The sequence below is a fragment of the Plecotus auritus genome, assembly GCF_963455305.1.
Source record: "Plecotus auritus genome assembly, chromosome: 3".
NCBI lineage: Eukaryota > Metazoa > Chordata > Mammalia > Chiroptera > Vespertilionidae > Plecotus > Plecotus auritus.
In genome coordinates, this window is record NC_137772.1 from 33,035,371 (window position 1) to 33,051,262 (window position 15,892).

The 15,892-nt window shown below is 51.9% G+C and overlaps 1 protein-coding gene across 1 annotated transcript in view; it reads right to left on the minus strand.

Annotated features, from left to right (window-relative positions):
* Positions 1–5,392: 5,392 nt before the first annotated feature.
* Positions 5,393–15,892, minus strand: part of COL4A2 (collagen type IV alpha 2 chain) — a 188,978-nt gene continuing 178,478 nt past the window's right edge. Inside the window, exons 41-48 of the mRNA XM_080661167.1 lie at positions 13,818–13,934; positions 13,195–13,356; positions 12,978–13,076; positions 12,185–12,331; positions 11,923–12,039; positions 10,364–10,555; positions 8,925–9,211; positions 5,393–6,527 (exon numbers count right to left, since the gene is read on the minus strand). Of these exons, the coding sequence (XP_080517293.1) occupies positions 6,270–6,527; positions 8,925–9,211; positions 10,364–10,555; positions 11,923–12,039; positions 12,185–12,331; positions 12,978–13,076; positions 13,195–13,356; positions 13,818–13,934 (1,379 nt within the window). The 3' untranslated portion in view covers positions 5,393–6,269. The remainder of the gene's footprint in view (positions 6,528–8,924; positions 9,212–10,363; positions 10,556–11,922; positions 12,040–12,184; positions 12,332–12,977; positions 13,077–13,194; positions 13,357–13,817; positions 13,935–15,892) is intronic.

Here is a 15,892-nt window from a genome sequence, read left to right on the forward strand (position 1 = left end):
CCAAACAGCAGACGTTTATTTCTCACAGTTCTGGAGGCTGGGAGTCCAGCATCAAGGTGCCAGCCCCTCTGTTCCAGGGGAAAGCTTTCTGCCAGGCGTGGACTCCTTCTCGATGTGTCCTCATGTGGCGCAGAGAGCAAGCTCTGGTCTCTCTTTCTTATAAGGGCACTACTGCTATCATAGGGCCCTACCCTCATGACCTCCTGAAGGCCCCTCCTCTAAATACCATCACATTGGGGGCTAGGGCTTCTGGACGAACACAGCATCAGCTCATAACAGAAAGCAAAGTGGGCCTGGCTGGCGTGGCTCAGTGATTGAGCATCAACCTATGAACCAGGAGGTCACGGTTTGATTCCCAGTCAGGGCACAAGCCTGGGTTGCAGGCTCAATCCCCAATAGGGGGTGTGCAGGAGGCAGCTGATCCTCATCATTGATGTTTCTATCCCTCCCCCTTCCTCTCTGAAATCAATAAAAATGTATATTAAAAAAAAAAGAGCCAAAACCGGTTTGGCTCAGTGGATAGAGCGTCGGCCTGCGGACTGAAAGGTCCCGGGTTCGATTCCGGTCAAGGGCATGTACCTTGGTTGCGGGCACATCTCCAGTAGGAGGCGTGCAGGAGGCAGCTGATCGATGTTTCTCTCTCATCGATGTTTCTAGCTCTCTATCCCTCTCCCTTCCTCTCTGTGAAATATCAATAAAATATATTAAAAAAAAAAAAAAAAGAAAGGAAAATGAGGCAGAAAGCTAGTGAGAACACAATCTTGTGTGAGTGGTTTCTTTGAGGGGGTGTTCGGGGAATTTTCTGAGTGCCCAGGATCTCTGCCTCTGGGCTCCCCTCGGCTGCCTCCTCTGTCCTGTGCACACCTTGTCCAGGCGAGTGTGCCTGCCCTGAGGATGGAAGGCGGGCACAGCCTCAGTGTGTGACTGGGACTCCTCAGTGAAGGTGTCCCGTTACAGCTCATGATCTCAAGGCCTCAAATTTCAATTTCACAACTGTAGCCTGTTGAAAATGGAAATGGATCCATTTGGCTGATTACTTTTCATTGATTTGGTTTAATATGCCATTGCATGGGCAGAAGTTGTATTAATTTTCTGTCAAGTGCATCTTTTTGGCGACACAGCTGGGAAACGTGCTCCCCGGGGAGACCCAGGAGCTTGTCTTTGAATGCTGTGGAGGGAAGAAAGCATCCCGTGAAAGTATTTCCTGCTGGAAGCCAGGGCTGGCTGCATGTATTCTCAAGGCCCTTGCTCATCTTTGATTCCCTTGCCCATCTGCTCTGAGCACCCCTGGCCAGTGTCCCGGAACGGGGGATTGCCCAGGGATGCAACATTCCCCATTTACGACACTTAAGCGTTTCACCTGCTATTGTTGCCCTAAAAAGAGGCTTCACTCTGGGCTCTGTTCCAAGGGCACAGCCCGGGCTCTCTCGCAGCCGTGGGCAAACTACGGCCCGCGGGCCGGATCCGGCCCGTTCGGCTGTTCTATCCGGCCCGCGGAGCCGAAAGAGCAGAGGGTTCTCTTGCTCTCCCCTCCGCTCCTTTACTTTGAATTTATATTAGTTCACACAAACACTCCATCCATGCTTTTGTTCTGGCCCTCCGGTCCAGTTTAAGAACCCATTGTGGCCCTCGAGTCAAAAAGTTTGCCCACCCCTGCATTAGGGGGTTTGGTCCTCAGGTCCAAGTCTGCTCACAGGGCTCTGGTCATGACCTTATGTGGGTCTAATTCCCTATCGGAACCGGTTCTGAGGAAGCTTCAGGCTGGTCAGCCTCGTGAGTCAGCCGGTGGAGAGGGAGGGGATTTCTTTGCTGGACGTGATTCCTTCCACCCCTTTGTACAAACGCAGCTACTCTGGGGCTGGGAGGCCACAGGTTGATCGGCTGTGCTGCAGCTTTTCACCTAGGGTGCTGACGTGTCCTCATACAGATAAAAACCTTCTCAACAGTATCTCCTGACCTAGTTAGATGTCTCCTGGTGCCCTTGAGGCTTCGTACTCGGCGAAGGCGTCAGGGAAGTTTTGGGTTGGGTATGTTGTAATCTGGATGCTGTAAGTCATGGTTTCCCCTTTTCCCAGGCTGCTAGGCTGGTTACTTAAAGTACAGTTTTGTCACCCTGGCTGGATTGACTCAGTGGTTAGAGGCGGCCTTCGGACTGAAGGGTCACGGGTTTGATTCCTGGTCAAGGGCACGTACCTTGGTTTCAGGTTCCCCAGCATGCAGGAGGCAACCAGATGATGTGTCTCTCATGTTGATGTTTCTCTCTCTCTCTCTCTCTCTCTCTCTCTCTCTCTCTCTCTCCCCCCTTCCCCCTCCCTTCCATGCTCTCTGGAAATCAATGGAAAAAATATCCTCGGGTGAGGATTAAAAAACCCCCAAAAGTTCAACTTTGTCCTTTCTGAATCTGACATCCTGGTTTGAACAGAGCGGCCTGCTGTGCCAGGAAAATCCTCTCACACACATGTCTGGCAACCACGCACCTCCAGCATACAGTTTCCCTATAACAGAGGTAAGCCCGGTGCGCGAAGCCAGTGACATGGATCAGAGAGACTGTATTTGTCCTCCAGAGAGAAGGGGAAGTGAAAGTGACTTCCGCCTTTTCCATGCTCCGGGTGACCCTGGTTATGTAGAGTGCTGAGTATGGGGTGACAACCACAGTTTGACCCTTAAGCAGAGTGGGGGCTGGGGTGATGAGCCCCACAAAGTCAAAAACCTGCATATGACTTTTGACTCCCTCTAACTTAACCACTAATGGCCTTCGGTTGACCGGAAGTCGTACCAATAGCAGGAGTAGCCGATGAACACACATTCTGTATGTTAAATGTATTATATACTCTACCCTTCCAATAAAGTAAGCTAGAGAAAAGGAAGTGTTATTAAGAAAATCATAAGGAAGAGGAAATACGCTTACAGAACTGTACAATTTATTGGAAAGAACCCGTGTGTAAGTGGACCTGCGCAGATCAAACCTGTACCATTCAAGGGCCAGCTGTAATTACTGTGAGGAAGGCAAGGCCTTGGAACCCAGCAGTCTGTGTCTGAGGACCAGAGTGTGGTCCCTCCAGGTGTTTGGAATGTTTTGGAGGCAAATCTGTGGCTGGGGGAGTTCTGGATGGCACTTTTTAAATGTAATTTGGCCCAGTGGCCCTCATGCCTCCCTGGCCCTCCTACCTGCCCATCCCTGAGCACGTTCTCTCTGTGGCCTGAAGTGGTCTCTGATCCTCCCCACGTCTCAAAGCTGGACCCTTTGGACCTGCACTGTCAGAAGCGGGTGCAGCTGTGGGGCCTGCAGTTTGTTCTGAAACCTGCGGGGCTGAGGATGCCCCTTTGTAGTAACTTCTGAGCAAGTGACCGCCTAGGATGCAAGCATCTGTGTTGCTCCCTCTCCTCCCCTCCCTTGGATTGGCCTTGAACTCACAGGCACCTCCCCCAGGAGGAGGGTCTGGAAGGCATGGGGTTTGAGGGTGTGAGGCCAGAAGTCCAGAGCAAGGAAAGGTGTGTCTAAGTCCAGAGTCCCCCAGTGGCTGGAAAAGGCTGCATATCCAGGTCTCACCCAAGTCCACGCCCTTCCAGGTTAGGGCAGCTGGGAACCTGACTGGGCTTCAAATGCCCCATTCCATTGGCTGCTCTGTTTGTGTTTTGCCAAGGTTGTTCTTGGGTGTCCAGGTCTCTAATCAGCAGATACCCACTGCCCAAGACAAGAGAAGCCATCCCTCATCCAGTTGTTTCCATTGGAGAAAGTCATGCAGGCTTAGAAGCCATCTCCTAGGGCTAGTCGGACAGGCCCATGGCTGCTGGCTTCTCCGTGAGGTGAACAAGGCAGGTCCTGCACCCCCAACCCCCCATTCAGGACTGGTCGGCCTGGGGAGGGCCACCGTCACCTCCAGGATGCAGTGTGTGTGTCTCTAGGAGCAATTCCCAGCATCCTCCTTGGCCTCGCCCTCTGGTGGCCTCATTCACCCCTTCACTCCCCTGTGTGGCAGAGAAGCTGGACCCTGACCCCATATGATGAATCGGCCTCTTTGGAAATAGCTGCAGTTTTACAGCCAGTTTATGCCAGTGCATGACCCACAGCTTCCGAGCCTGCTTCCACCCCAGCTGCCCTTTGTTCTCGAACTTGGCCGTGGATGGGAGGCAGGTCTCTGTGAGTCTGCCCTGCGTTCTGCAAGTCCCCCTAAGAGTCAGTCTGCTGTGGGGAGGGTGTCAGGAGCTACTGGGCGTATGTCTAGCTAGGGAGGATGCTGGGGTGCCCTGCCCTTTGTGGCTCAGCACCTAACTCTGAAGTGTGAACCACAGAGGCATCAAATCTAAACCAAGTTTGTCAGGACAGTGACGAACTTAGTGTCTGCTCCTTTTATTGTGGGGATTGGAGTCTAGAATAAACAATTGCCTCCATAAGCTTTGTGGAGAGGCACTGTGCTGGGCATCTTTCCAGTCCTGGTCTCAGCCTCTTAACCCATCTCGCTACTACAGCTGTTGCTATGGAAACCAGCTGTGTACAGGTGTAGCTGGCTGCCTTGCATCAGCTTTACTACCTCCATGTGTGATGCTGCTGCTGGAGCCCACTCAGGCATGTAAGTGCTGAGTCTTAGGCAACCCTGACCACTGGGGGCAAGAACTGGAGATTGCAAATGTCCCTCTCCCATGCCTGGGCGGGACAATCTGAGGCTTCTTCTGCGGCCTTCCTTAGCAGGTTCCTAGCAGGATAAAACCCTAAATTGCTAAGGGCAGTAGCCCCCTTAGTAAGGTGCCCTCTTTCCTGGGTTCACTATGCCCAGGGCCACTCCATTCCCTGAACCATGTCCCTGAATAACCCTTCTCTGCAGAGTCCTTGTCTCAGTCAGCTTCTGGGGAAATGCAAGCCAAATGGCTGCTGACCTCTTTCAACTAACTTTATCAGGTGGAATACTTATTTTGTTAGGAGGAAATTATTCCAAAAACGTTTGATATGAGATTGACTTTCAAACGGTAAAATTAAATTCTGTGAGTTGAGTTCCCAAGAGTCAGCCAGGTTCCAGGAAAAAACCCAAAGGCAGAAATGGGTCTTGGAGACTATTTCTTGGAAATACTGAGATTTGACTTGGGATGTCATATCGAAATGAAGTGAATGGCTTTGGAAACCCCTAATTCCTCGTGTGACGGTTAGGGTGCTCTCGGCAAGCATGAATGCATTATAAACACAAAGACTGGTCTCTGAGAACGGAATGACAATACCACAGACTTGGGTTCAAGTCTCACAAAACTCAAGGAAATAGCTCCGAGGCCCTATGTGGCTCAGCACCTAACTCAGCACAGACCACCTGCAACACAGACCACCTGTGACAGATGCAGTGTCTCTGGGTCACAGCAAATTCTGTGCTCTATAGACCTGAGAAAATGAAGGCAGCCAACAACTGGGGGTATAAAAATGTTCAAAACTGACTTTTATTTTATGTTCATGATAGAGGACATTGTACAAAAAATGGAGGGTCCATCTCCAGGGCGGCCAGGGTGCAGTGGAAACATCACTTCTGACTATTCTGAGTTTGCCGTTAAGTAGCCTGGCTGACAACAGACAGTGAGAAGGTCTTTGTTTCTATGTGAGTTTTGCCAAACCCAGTGACCTGTAAGGCTGTGGTGGAAAGAACGACAGCTGGTGTGTGACTATCAGTGTCTTCTTGGCCTTGAGGGGGTTAGGATAATTCACACCAACAGTATTTGGGAGAAGATGATGCTGTCATTGAGTCATCCCGTTGGCTTAGTGGGCAGGGTCGGGTCCATCCCCGGGAGACCCTCATGTGGGAACAGTGGCAATGAGTTCAGGAGCCCTCGGGCTGTATGGCTTCATTTGTCTATACCACCCCATTAAGTGAGTTAAATGAGTGGGCTGTCTGCGGAGTTTGAAAGGGCGGTGACTACAGAGGTACATATTAAGAAGTTAGTTACACGTAGCGCATAATAGTCTAGTGCGGCCTGACAGGGAGTGCTGGGCTGTTAATAGTTTTCCATTTCGGAGGGTCGCAGTGTCAGAGGAGGGCTTCACTCTGCAGAGTGGAGACAGTGGCTAGCACCTATGAATGGATGACAAGTGGCTATTTGATATAAGTACTGGTGCTGAATTCCTTTGGTGACGTTTGTTTGTTTGTTTGTTTTTACAGAAAAAACTGAAATCAACTTTTGGGTCAGCACCTGAGGTAATAAATTAAGAATAAGCACCAACGAGGCCCCAGCTGAATGTCAACCTGCAGAGAAGTGCGTCCGGGTGGGGCGGCGCCTGCGAACCGGCGCATCCATCACAGGTTCTTCATGCACACCTGGCAGCGGCTGATGTGCGTCCGGATGAGCCCCGCCTTGAGCGTGTCGGCGGAGGGCGAGCCTTGGAAGCTCTGCTCGGGGATGGTGGTGAGCCAGAAGCTGTACTTGTTGGCAAAGTAGTGGCAGGTCCCACGGCCTCCATTGCACTCGATGAAAGGCGTGGCACGGAAGTCCTCCAGACAGCTGCCTGGCGACACCAGCGACTGGCCACCGCCTTCATCGCCTGCGGCTGTGTGCTGCGGGGAAGGAAACGGGGGCTGTGAGCACACTCACCTGGGACAGACTGTAAGTGATGCATTTTCCCTATCAGTGGTCGGCAAACTCATTAGTCAACAGGTACAACGATTGAAATTTCTTTTGAGAGCCAAATTTTTTAAACTTAAACTTCTTCTAACGCCACTTCTTCAAAATAGACTCGCCCAGGCCATGGTATTTTGTGGAAGAGCCACACTCAAGGGGCCAAAGAGCCGCATGTGGCTCGCGAGCCGCAGTTTGCCGACCACTGCCCTAACTGAACAACCACGTGAGCATCTATCTGTGTCAACACAGACCACCTGCAACATGCCCTTCACTGCTAGGGGCTTGGTTAAGTAAGTCGGGGTAGACATGTAGGAAGCAGAGCTGGGTAGCAGGCATGCTGCAGGGTAGGGTTCGTGGACACAAATGGACAGTCCCGATGTGTTTTTAAGTGACAACGAGAACAAAAGCAAAAGCAGTGACCGTCTGGTGTGGCTCCTGGTCAGGGCACATGCCTGGGTTGCAGTCTCAATCTCTAGTAGGGAGGGTGCAGGAGGAAGCCGTTAAAGAATTCTTTCTCATCATTAACGTTTCTATCCCTCCCTCTCTGAAATAATATGTGTGTGTGTGTGTGTGTGTGTGTGTGTGTGTGTGTGTGTGTGTGTATATATATATATATATATATATTCAGTAGATATAGTTGACTACATTTCTACATTTGGGGGCAAAAATATCATCTCCCCAATCACCCACTCCAAAGAATGAAGCATTTGCCTGGCAGAAGGGATACCAAAATGTTGACTTTTGTTTTAAAGAAAAAATAAAATCAAGATGTGAGTCAGCTTCTGAGGTTAAGTTAAAAATAAGCACCTCTCCCCGCCCCTCCTCTGTTACCCTTTATGAAGAGGGAGGGAGTATATATGAGTGGTTTTCATTCGTTTTCTTCTTAGATCTTTATTTGCTGATTTTTCAACAACGAACAGGTACTACTTGTGTAATTAAATTTTTTTCTAATTAGAGGGTTGTTAATTAAGCAATTAGTCCCTGGAGGTGACCCAGCAGCTGCCGGCTGGGAGACGAGGCCAAGTGTCAGGGGATATTTTCTTTGCCACTTTCAAGTTCTGCTTTCTTTTTGCTTCATGAACATTTTTAGCTCCTATGAAGGTGCATGCTAGGCCCTTGGATCTCAAAGCTAATCTATAAAAGACTGCCCTTTGGCTTGGCAGGGTAAGCTTTGAATGGTGAGTGGGTTGTCAGAACCTGTTCATTTAGAACAGGAATATCTCAGCCTCAGTTTGCAGGGAATAAAGAGGCGCCTGTTATTTGGGCAGGCACCAGCAAAAAACAAAAGCCTTTGAAAAGTTTCCTGCTCACAAAATGCAGAAGCCTTTCCAGGCCAGAGCTACCACGCTCTTGTTTATTGTAAACAGGCCGGGAGAAGCAGGCATATCTTCACGAGGCGTCTCAGGCCCCACTTTGGTCTGAGAGAGCTGAGGCCATGCCCGGGGGCTGCCAGGCCCTGGAAAGGGGTCCCCAGGGGAGAGCCCGGGGGCAGCCAGGACGGGGTCTGCGGAAGCACCAGACTGGAAGCCTCAGAGCTGGGACCAGCCGGGCAGAGTAAGGGCTCTGAGTTTCTGTGCATCCAGTTATATATTATGTTATTAATGTAATTTGTGAAATATTTAACACGTCAACGTGGCTGGAGTGATGATGGGGTTATGACACTCACAATCACTAGAAATTAAACAGAAGACCTGCTGCCCCCACTGGACTTTCCTTTCCCCCTACAATGGTGGAGTAGGCAGGGAAATTGTAAGGGACGCTCCCTGGTGCAGTCACTTCCCATAATGCTAAGCTAAACATAAGCTGGCCAAATCGAGTTCTCTATTTACACCCAAAGGTGATCTGGCAGTGGGATTCCAGGGTTTTCCTCATCAGCATATACATATCTGCTTTAAACTGACTTGTTAATGAATGTATCTTTAGGTTCTAGATAGATTCTACAAAAGATACTTAGGGTTCTGGATAAAATTCTTCCCTATGTTTAGCCATAGGATAAGCCAGAAGAGCTTTACCTTTTATGTTCTGCTTAGGAAGATGGATAACAAGCCAAATGTATCCTAATGACAAAGGCTTGGTGGCAAATGAATGGGTCCCCTCTGGGTAGGGGTAGCCCAAACCTTGGCTCAGGCAACAAAGTGCAGGTCAATGTGCAGGCTGTATTCCAGATCGCGCTCATCCCCTGGGCCAGGTGCCTCTGTGCAGTGAACAACTGCCTGTCTGAGTACTTTTGGCAGCTGTTCTTGCTGCTTCCCCAGCCAGGGTATGGTTGGGGAGAGGAATTCGATTGCTACCTGGTTCCATGTTCTGAGAGAGCGCTGGCAAGCACCACATACCATGAGGAAGGAGTATCCGATCCACAAGCTCCGCCACCCGACCGGGCAGTGGGGGATGGAGACGTCCTGACTGTGGACGGCGATGGCGACGGCCGGGGCCTCGCACACGGAGCAGCGGCTGATGTAGGGCTTGATTTCGTCCTCGGCCACGGGCATCATCGGCAGCGGAGCGGTGGTGGACAGCCAGTAGGACTTGTCATTGCGGCTGGCATAGTAGCAGACGTCCCCAGGGTTGCAGTACAGGAAGGGCATGGTGCTGAACCGAGCCAGGCAGGAGCCCGCCAGCCCTGCAAAAGGAGATCCCAGCTGAGTGCAGCTGGACGATGCTCCTCCAGGCATGCCTGGGCTCCCCCCCCACATCAGGGACCTGCCCCAGGGCCATTTAGAGGGGCTCAGCTGTGCACTGGGGGACCGAGCCAATTCCCATTTTGGGGGAACAGGTTACACTGGCATGTTAGTCCTGCGCTGCTAGAAGTTCTCACACACACCTCTGCACTAAGCGGGGTCAGCAGGGAGTGGCATCTTTACAGATAGCACCCCGGGTGAGGCCCATGTTGGGGGGTCTTAAAGCACCAGCCCGGAGAAACCCCCAATGATGAGGGCCCAGCTCATCACACCCCACAGCACTCTCCCAGAAGGACGCTGGCCACTTCCACCTGCAAATAACTATTGCTTCTGGTAAAAATCAACTCTCCTCAGGCCAGAGCGAACTACTCAGTCCAGCAGGTTCCCTTTCCCATCGGCTGCGCATGTGCTCAGGGCCACGCGTGTGCTCCACCTTCAGCAGCTGCTGAGCGCCTAGGCCCTGGTCCCCACCTCTTTTTTAGGCCCCTTCCCTTTGCCCCACTTAAATAAACTTATTATGGAAGTAGATCACATACACAGGAATGTGCACACCCTGGTGTTCAGCAGGACACGTTTTCCCACCTGTGGTCCCCACCACAGACGCCACAGATGGAGGCACCCTCCCCCTAGGCCCCAGCATTTAATGACCGTGTGCTTTCAAGCCATTTTAATTCCATCTGGCAACCAGGTTTACTTGGATAAATCCGAGCACACCCACCCAAATATCCATTTTCCTGGGGGTTCGATGTGACCCCCAGGCCCTCAGGAGCCTAGCCCAACTGTTTACAGAACTTGGGGCAAAAAGCAAGGAGGTGAAGCAGCTGGTGGCCTCCGGGCAGAGAGGAGCCAGCACAAGGCTGGGACTCATGGGAGCCTGTGGGAGGTTCCGGGAGCTAAAGGCAGTCCCCATGGTCCTCACTTGAGGGCATCAAAGGCCATTTTAACCCTTTCTGAAACCCCAGGGATGTGAATGGCCCAGTGCCTTCAATCAGGAGAAGCTCATCGGCTGTGGAGGATTCATGAGCCTCACTGGGGCCATTCGATCTTGACCACCTGCAGCTGAGCTGGCCTGGGGACTGGCGGGTGGTACCTACCCAGGTCCTGGTTGTGGGCTTTCTCCTGGCCTTCAAAGTATAGCAGGCTGTATCCACTCCAGAGCTTGTTCATGCCCACTGGGCACATGGGCTCCTGGTCTGTCTGGCTGTGCTTCACCAGGAGGTAGCCGATGCCAACGCTGCGGCCGGGCATGCCGGGCAGGCCAGGGGTCCCGGGGCGGCCTGGCTCCCCTAGGGTCCGAAAGGAAGGAGCCGCTTTTCAGCTGCCATGTAGACCTCAGCCCACAGCCCACAGCCCATGGCCGACAGCACATGGTAACATTTATAGCTGTCACTGGGCTTTCTCTGGAGGCCCAGGTCCGCGTGGCTCTGCCCTTGTAGATCAGAGCCTCCTGGGGAGGACTTGACCTACATTTCATGCTCAGTAAGCATGCGATGATGACAGTGAGGGCACTGAACAAGGGCATGGACCTGGCAGTCTCATGCGCCTTCCCCTCAGGGTGCACTAGTGCTGAGCAAGAACTAGAACACCTGGAAGGGGCCCCAGCCTCCCTACAATGGTGGAGTATAGATAAACCTTAGTGCGCAGGCCCAACCAATGGGCTCCTCTACCCCCAATGGCAGGCCTCCCTTTCCTGGATGCTTGGGGAGCGGCAGCTCAATGCACACTTGGGCCATCCTGGGGCTAGAAATATCCACTCAGGAGGCTGGATTCTCCCATCAGAGAACAGAATGTCTACTCTGCCTTCAACAGGACAACCCTTCAAGTGTTTGACATCAGGTTCCTGATCGTGCTCCCACATGACCCCTCTCTTGCAAGGACATTTTCATGCTCGCCACTTTCCCTTTCTCATTAGGACATCCCCTCCGCCCTGCGCTGTCTCGGTCTCCTCGCCTGGATGGCTCCTATCTGTCCATGTGTGTCTCCAGATGTGCATCCCCCAGGTTATACAATCTGGCCGTGGGTGAGTCCATCCGGAGGGTAGCAGATTGCTACTTCCTGAGATGTGGGAGCTGATAATGCAGCCTCATACTGTAATGAGCACAAGTGGGTGACATCTCAGGAATTTTTTTTTTTGCATGACTAGCTATTATTTCTGGCCTATCCCATCCTGCACATGTACAAATAATTTTAAGAAATTAGTAATACAAGACTCCTGTTGATGTAATTGGTTTCTTTCATCTCATTGTCTCAGGCCTTCAGATCTTTTCAAATCTTATCTCTCAGGTATGTCAGGTGCTTCCTTCTCAGAGGCACCTGCCCAGGCCTCAGAGGCAGGAAAGAAGCCAGCCTGTCCTGGAGATTCTGTGCCAGGTGTTCTGCTGGGCCCAGGTGCTCTGCTGGGCCCAGGTGTTCTGCTGGGTGCAGGTGCTCTGCTGGGTGGAGGTGTTAGGGCATGCATCCAGGACCAAGGCTACACCGAGGGTCCTGGGAGCTGAGCTGGGGTTTCAGAGCAGAGGGGTGCAGCCTCTTCTCTCTGCGCATCCCTCTCAGTGCTCCTTTACTCCCTCCTTGCACACCACAGTCCATCTGTCAGACCAGAGCAGGGCTGGAAGAAGCCCCTGCCCACTGCCCCCTTTCATCGTCCATCACTCACCTTCCTGGCCAAGTGGCCCCTGGTGCCCCATGGGCCCCAGATCTCCTCGGAATCCGGGGTTGGCAGACACACCGCCTCTTCCCTGGGGCCCTGCCTTCCCTGGAGCCCCGCGGAAGCCTGCAGAGTCACCGAAACAGGTGTGAGTGCCGCGGGGAGAGAGGCACTGGGCTTAACCAATGCTTTTCAGTGAGAAAACAACAGTGAGAACAAAACAAGTAAGACAAGGAGCCTTTCCCTGGTGGCCCTACAGCAGGGCTCCTACCTGGTTCTCCTGGGGGACCCTGAGGTCCCATCTCTCCCTGCATCCCCGGGGGGCCTCTTCTTCCCTGCGGACCCACTGGTCCTGGCTGGACAGTCATCCTCGGGGGGATTCCTGCAATCCCCGGGGATCCCGAAGGACCTGGGGTGCCTTGAAAGGGAAAAGGAAGGCCAGTTGACACAGGGGAACCACTTGCTTTCTTGCTCTGATTTCTATCCCATTGTTTTACTTATTGAAACCAACCTTGGAGCTTTCTAGAACACTCTTGCTTCCTAGAGATGAAGATGGGTAGTAATAACTCATCTGAAAGGCCGCTCAGTGCCTGCCCTTCCAAGAATTACTTCCTTTTTTTTGTATTTTTGTTGTTAATCCTCACCCAAGGATATTTTCCCATTGATTTTGAGAGAGAGTAGAGGGAGGAAGGAAGGGGTGGGGGGAGAAGGAGAGAGAGAGAGAAATTGAGAGAGAGAGAGAGAGAGAGAGAGAGAGAGAGAGAGAGAGAGAGAGAGAGAGTTGAACCTGTAATCCAGGTATGTGCCCTTGATCGGGAATCAAACCTATGACCCTTCAGTGTTTGGCCCAACACCCTAACCAGCAAGCCACACCAGCTGGGTCCCAAGAATTACTTTCCTTCACCCATGCGCATGCCTGCAGACCCTATCTTGCTTTCCTCTTTGCACTTGACAAAGACTGACTTTAGAGTCTCCATGCCCCGAGGGGCAGGAATAATTCTGGAGGCCACTCCTGGCAGCAGCCAATCTGAGAGGGCGCTCTGCAGACATTCCAGGCCACTTACCTGGGAGTCCTCGGTCTCCTTTGGGTCCCTTTGGGCCTCGGTCGCCCACACTTCCGGTGATTCCTATGTTGCCCATGAATCCTTGCTCACCTCTGGGCCCTTTGAGACAAGGAGGACATTAAGGACACCTGTTTGGGCGGGGGAGGGGGGACTCCAGCACCTCTGCCCACTGCTGCCGGCCTCCCCGAGGACAGGACCCCTTCGTGTGCACAGTTACCTTTTTCTCCTGGGACACCGAGCACGCCAGGCCGGCCCTGGGGCCCGGGGTCCCCACCCCATCCTTTGGTCCCTGGGTTTCCTGGAGCTCCAGGGCTCCCCTCATCGCCTTTGCTTCCGGGAAAAGCAGCAGGCCCCGGTGGCCCTGGGGGGCCTGGATAACCTGTCGACATGAGTCACAAGAAAGGGGAGTTTAAGCAGGAGGAAGGCACTGTCACGGCCATTGGGAGCGGGACTCACAGCGGGGGGTGGTGGGGGCACCCAGGAGTACAGACAGAAAGCCATCTGTGTAGGGGATGGTCTTTAGCAAGTTTGCAACACTGGCACCTTTTTCTTTTTTATTGTGGTAAAATACAAGTAGCACACATTTACCATTTTAACCATGTTTCGTGGCATTAAGTACATTCATGTTATATAATCATCACCACCATCTCTCTCAGAACTTCTTCATCATCCTAAACGTAAACTCTGTCCCCATTACACACTAACTCCCCTTTCCCCTCCCCAGCCCCGGCGACCCCCGTTCTCCTTTCTGTCTCTGTGAGCTAGACCCTCACACGAGTGGAAACCCAGTGTGGGTCCTTGTGTGTGGGAACCAAAGTGCGAAGTGAGAGCCCTGCTTACCTTTCAGGCCAAATATCCCCGCGGCCCCTTGGTCACCAGGTGACCCAGAGATGTTGGAAGGGGGTGTGAATCCTGGAAACCCTTGTTGTCCTGGATTCCCAACTGGGCCTCGTTCCCCTTAGGAGGGAAACAGAAGGAGCTGCTGTTAGTTTCCGCACCGACGTCTTCATCTGCTGTTTCCCCACCCGCTATCACCTGTCCAGGAGCACAGCCGCCCAGGAGAGGCAGTGACAGAAGGAAACGTCGAGCACAGCTCTTGGGGTGGGTAGAGGGAGGCAGTGGCCTTGGTGCCCCCACTTCCACCAGCCCCGTCTGCTGTAGAGAGGGTCCTTGGACCCACTTCTGCTTGGATCTCATTCTCACGGGAGGCTACTTGCTCAGAGACTGCCTCACCGTGCCCTCCCCACCCCCCTGTGGCCCGCCCTGGCGGCATCACCTGAGCAGTGAGGTCTGCTGGCTCTGCCAGCACTTGTGATGGGACAGAAGTTTCCAGTGTTGGCAAGATGAGGCCTCTGGACCACCTTGATATTTTTAATTCTCCCTGTGCCTACTTCAGTATCTTGGGTCCCACTATGGACAGAGCCCATCTATCCTCATTGCTCACAGATTCTGTACTTGCATTTGGCCTGTGCACTGAGGTTTATGGTGACTAAATCAATCCTTGCGGCACTCCTGGACAAGCAGGAGAGGCAGAAAATTTCAGTCCCTGCTGAGGTCCTCGTGCAACTCAGAGTGTAAACAAGGATCCTTTTATGTCTATTTAGTGCCACGATTTGTGCATGTTTGTGCTTCTTGTTGGCGATTTTACTGTTTACTCTGGTCCCCAAGCACAGTGCTGAAGTGCTGCCTGGTGTTCCTAAGCTCAGGAAGGCTCTGAGGTGCCTCACGTGGAAAACGTGTGTTAGGCCCTGGATGGGTGGCTCAGTTGGTTGGAGCATTGTCCCATGCACTGAAAGGTCGTGGGTTTGATTCCTGGTGGGGGTGTGTGTGGAGGGCAAGCAATCAATGTTTCTCTCTCACATCCATCTGTCTGTCTCTCTCTTTCCCCCTCTCCCTTCCTCTCTCTAAAAAAAAATAAAATAGAAAATTCAATAAAAACATATCCCTCCAGTAAGGATAAAAAAAAAATCTTTAAAACAAACAAACAAACAAAAAAGGAAACATATGTTAGATGAGCTTCCTTCAGGCATGCGTTATAGTGCTGATGGCATGAGGTTAATGTTAATCAATCAACAATTTATATTGAATAAGTTGTCTTTAAACGGAAACATACATAAAACAAGGTTCCGTATTGATCAGTGGATGAATATGTGAACGAGGCTCACAGGAACCAAACCCTGCATTCCCACTAGAAGCTATGGTTCAGCATTCCTTAATTTAGTGTTTGCAGCAATTTTATAGAGCATAACTCCTAAAAGGTAGCAAGAATTGACTGCATTTGAGTCAAAGGCTGGAGCCCTTCGGCACCAATCGAGGACAGACCCTGGAGGGCAATCCTCACCGAAGGGTATCTGTGGGCATCCTGTTCCTCCCTGTGCTTTCGCCAACACAACATTTTATGGGTGCTCTTCTGTGCCAGGTGGGCATGGGTGCTGCCCAGGCAGTGGCAAGACAAATGGCCAGCAGGGAAGGGGACTAGTTTCTCCCCCAATTTCCCTATGAGTATTTGTTTTCCCTTACGGTCTGGGGACTCAGAGGTTAGTACTAGAACACCGCAAAAAATCAGAATGTCACAATATCCAGGGTCCATCATCTCTGTGTAGAGGGAAGGGTGAGCTGGGACCACACAGTGATGATCTGTGAGACAGTGGTCTCTCGTGTCCCCCACATGGCTTCATGACTAATCGCGATTCATCAGCAACATGAAGAGACTTTCACTTTGGGAGGGTCTGGTGCCCAGCATGGGGGACAGGATACTGTTTCTGCAAATTGCACGTGGTACAAAGAGCGTGCCAGGAGAAGCGTTTAGAGAGGTGTTGTCTTGGTCTCACTAGTTACAGGCAATAAGCAAGCACGTTTACTCGATCAAGGGGATTAATTAGCTGCCATCTGGAGTTTGCTATAAAGTGACACCA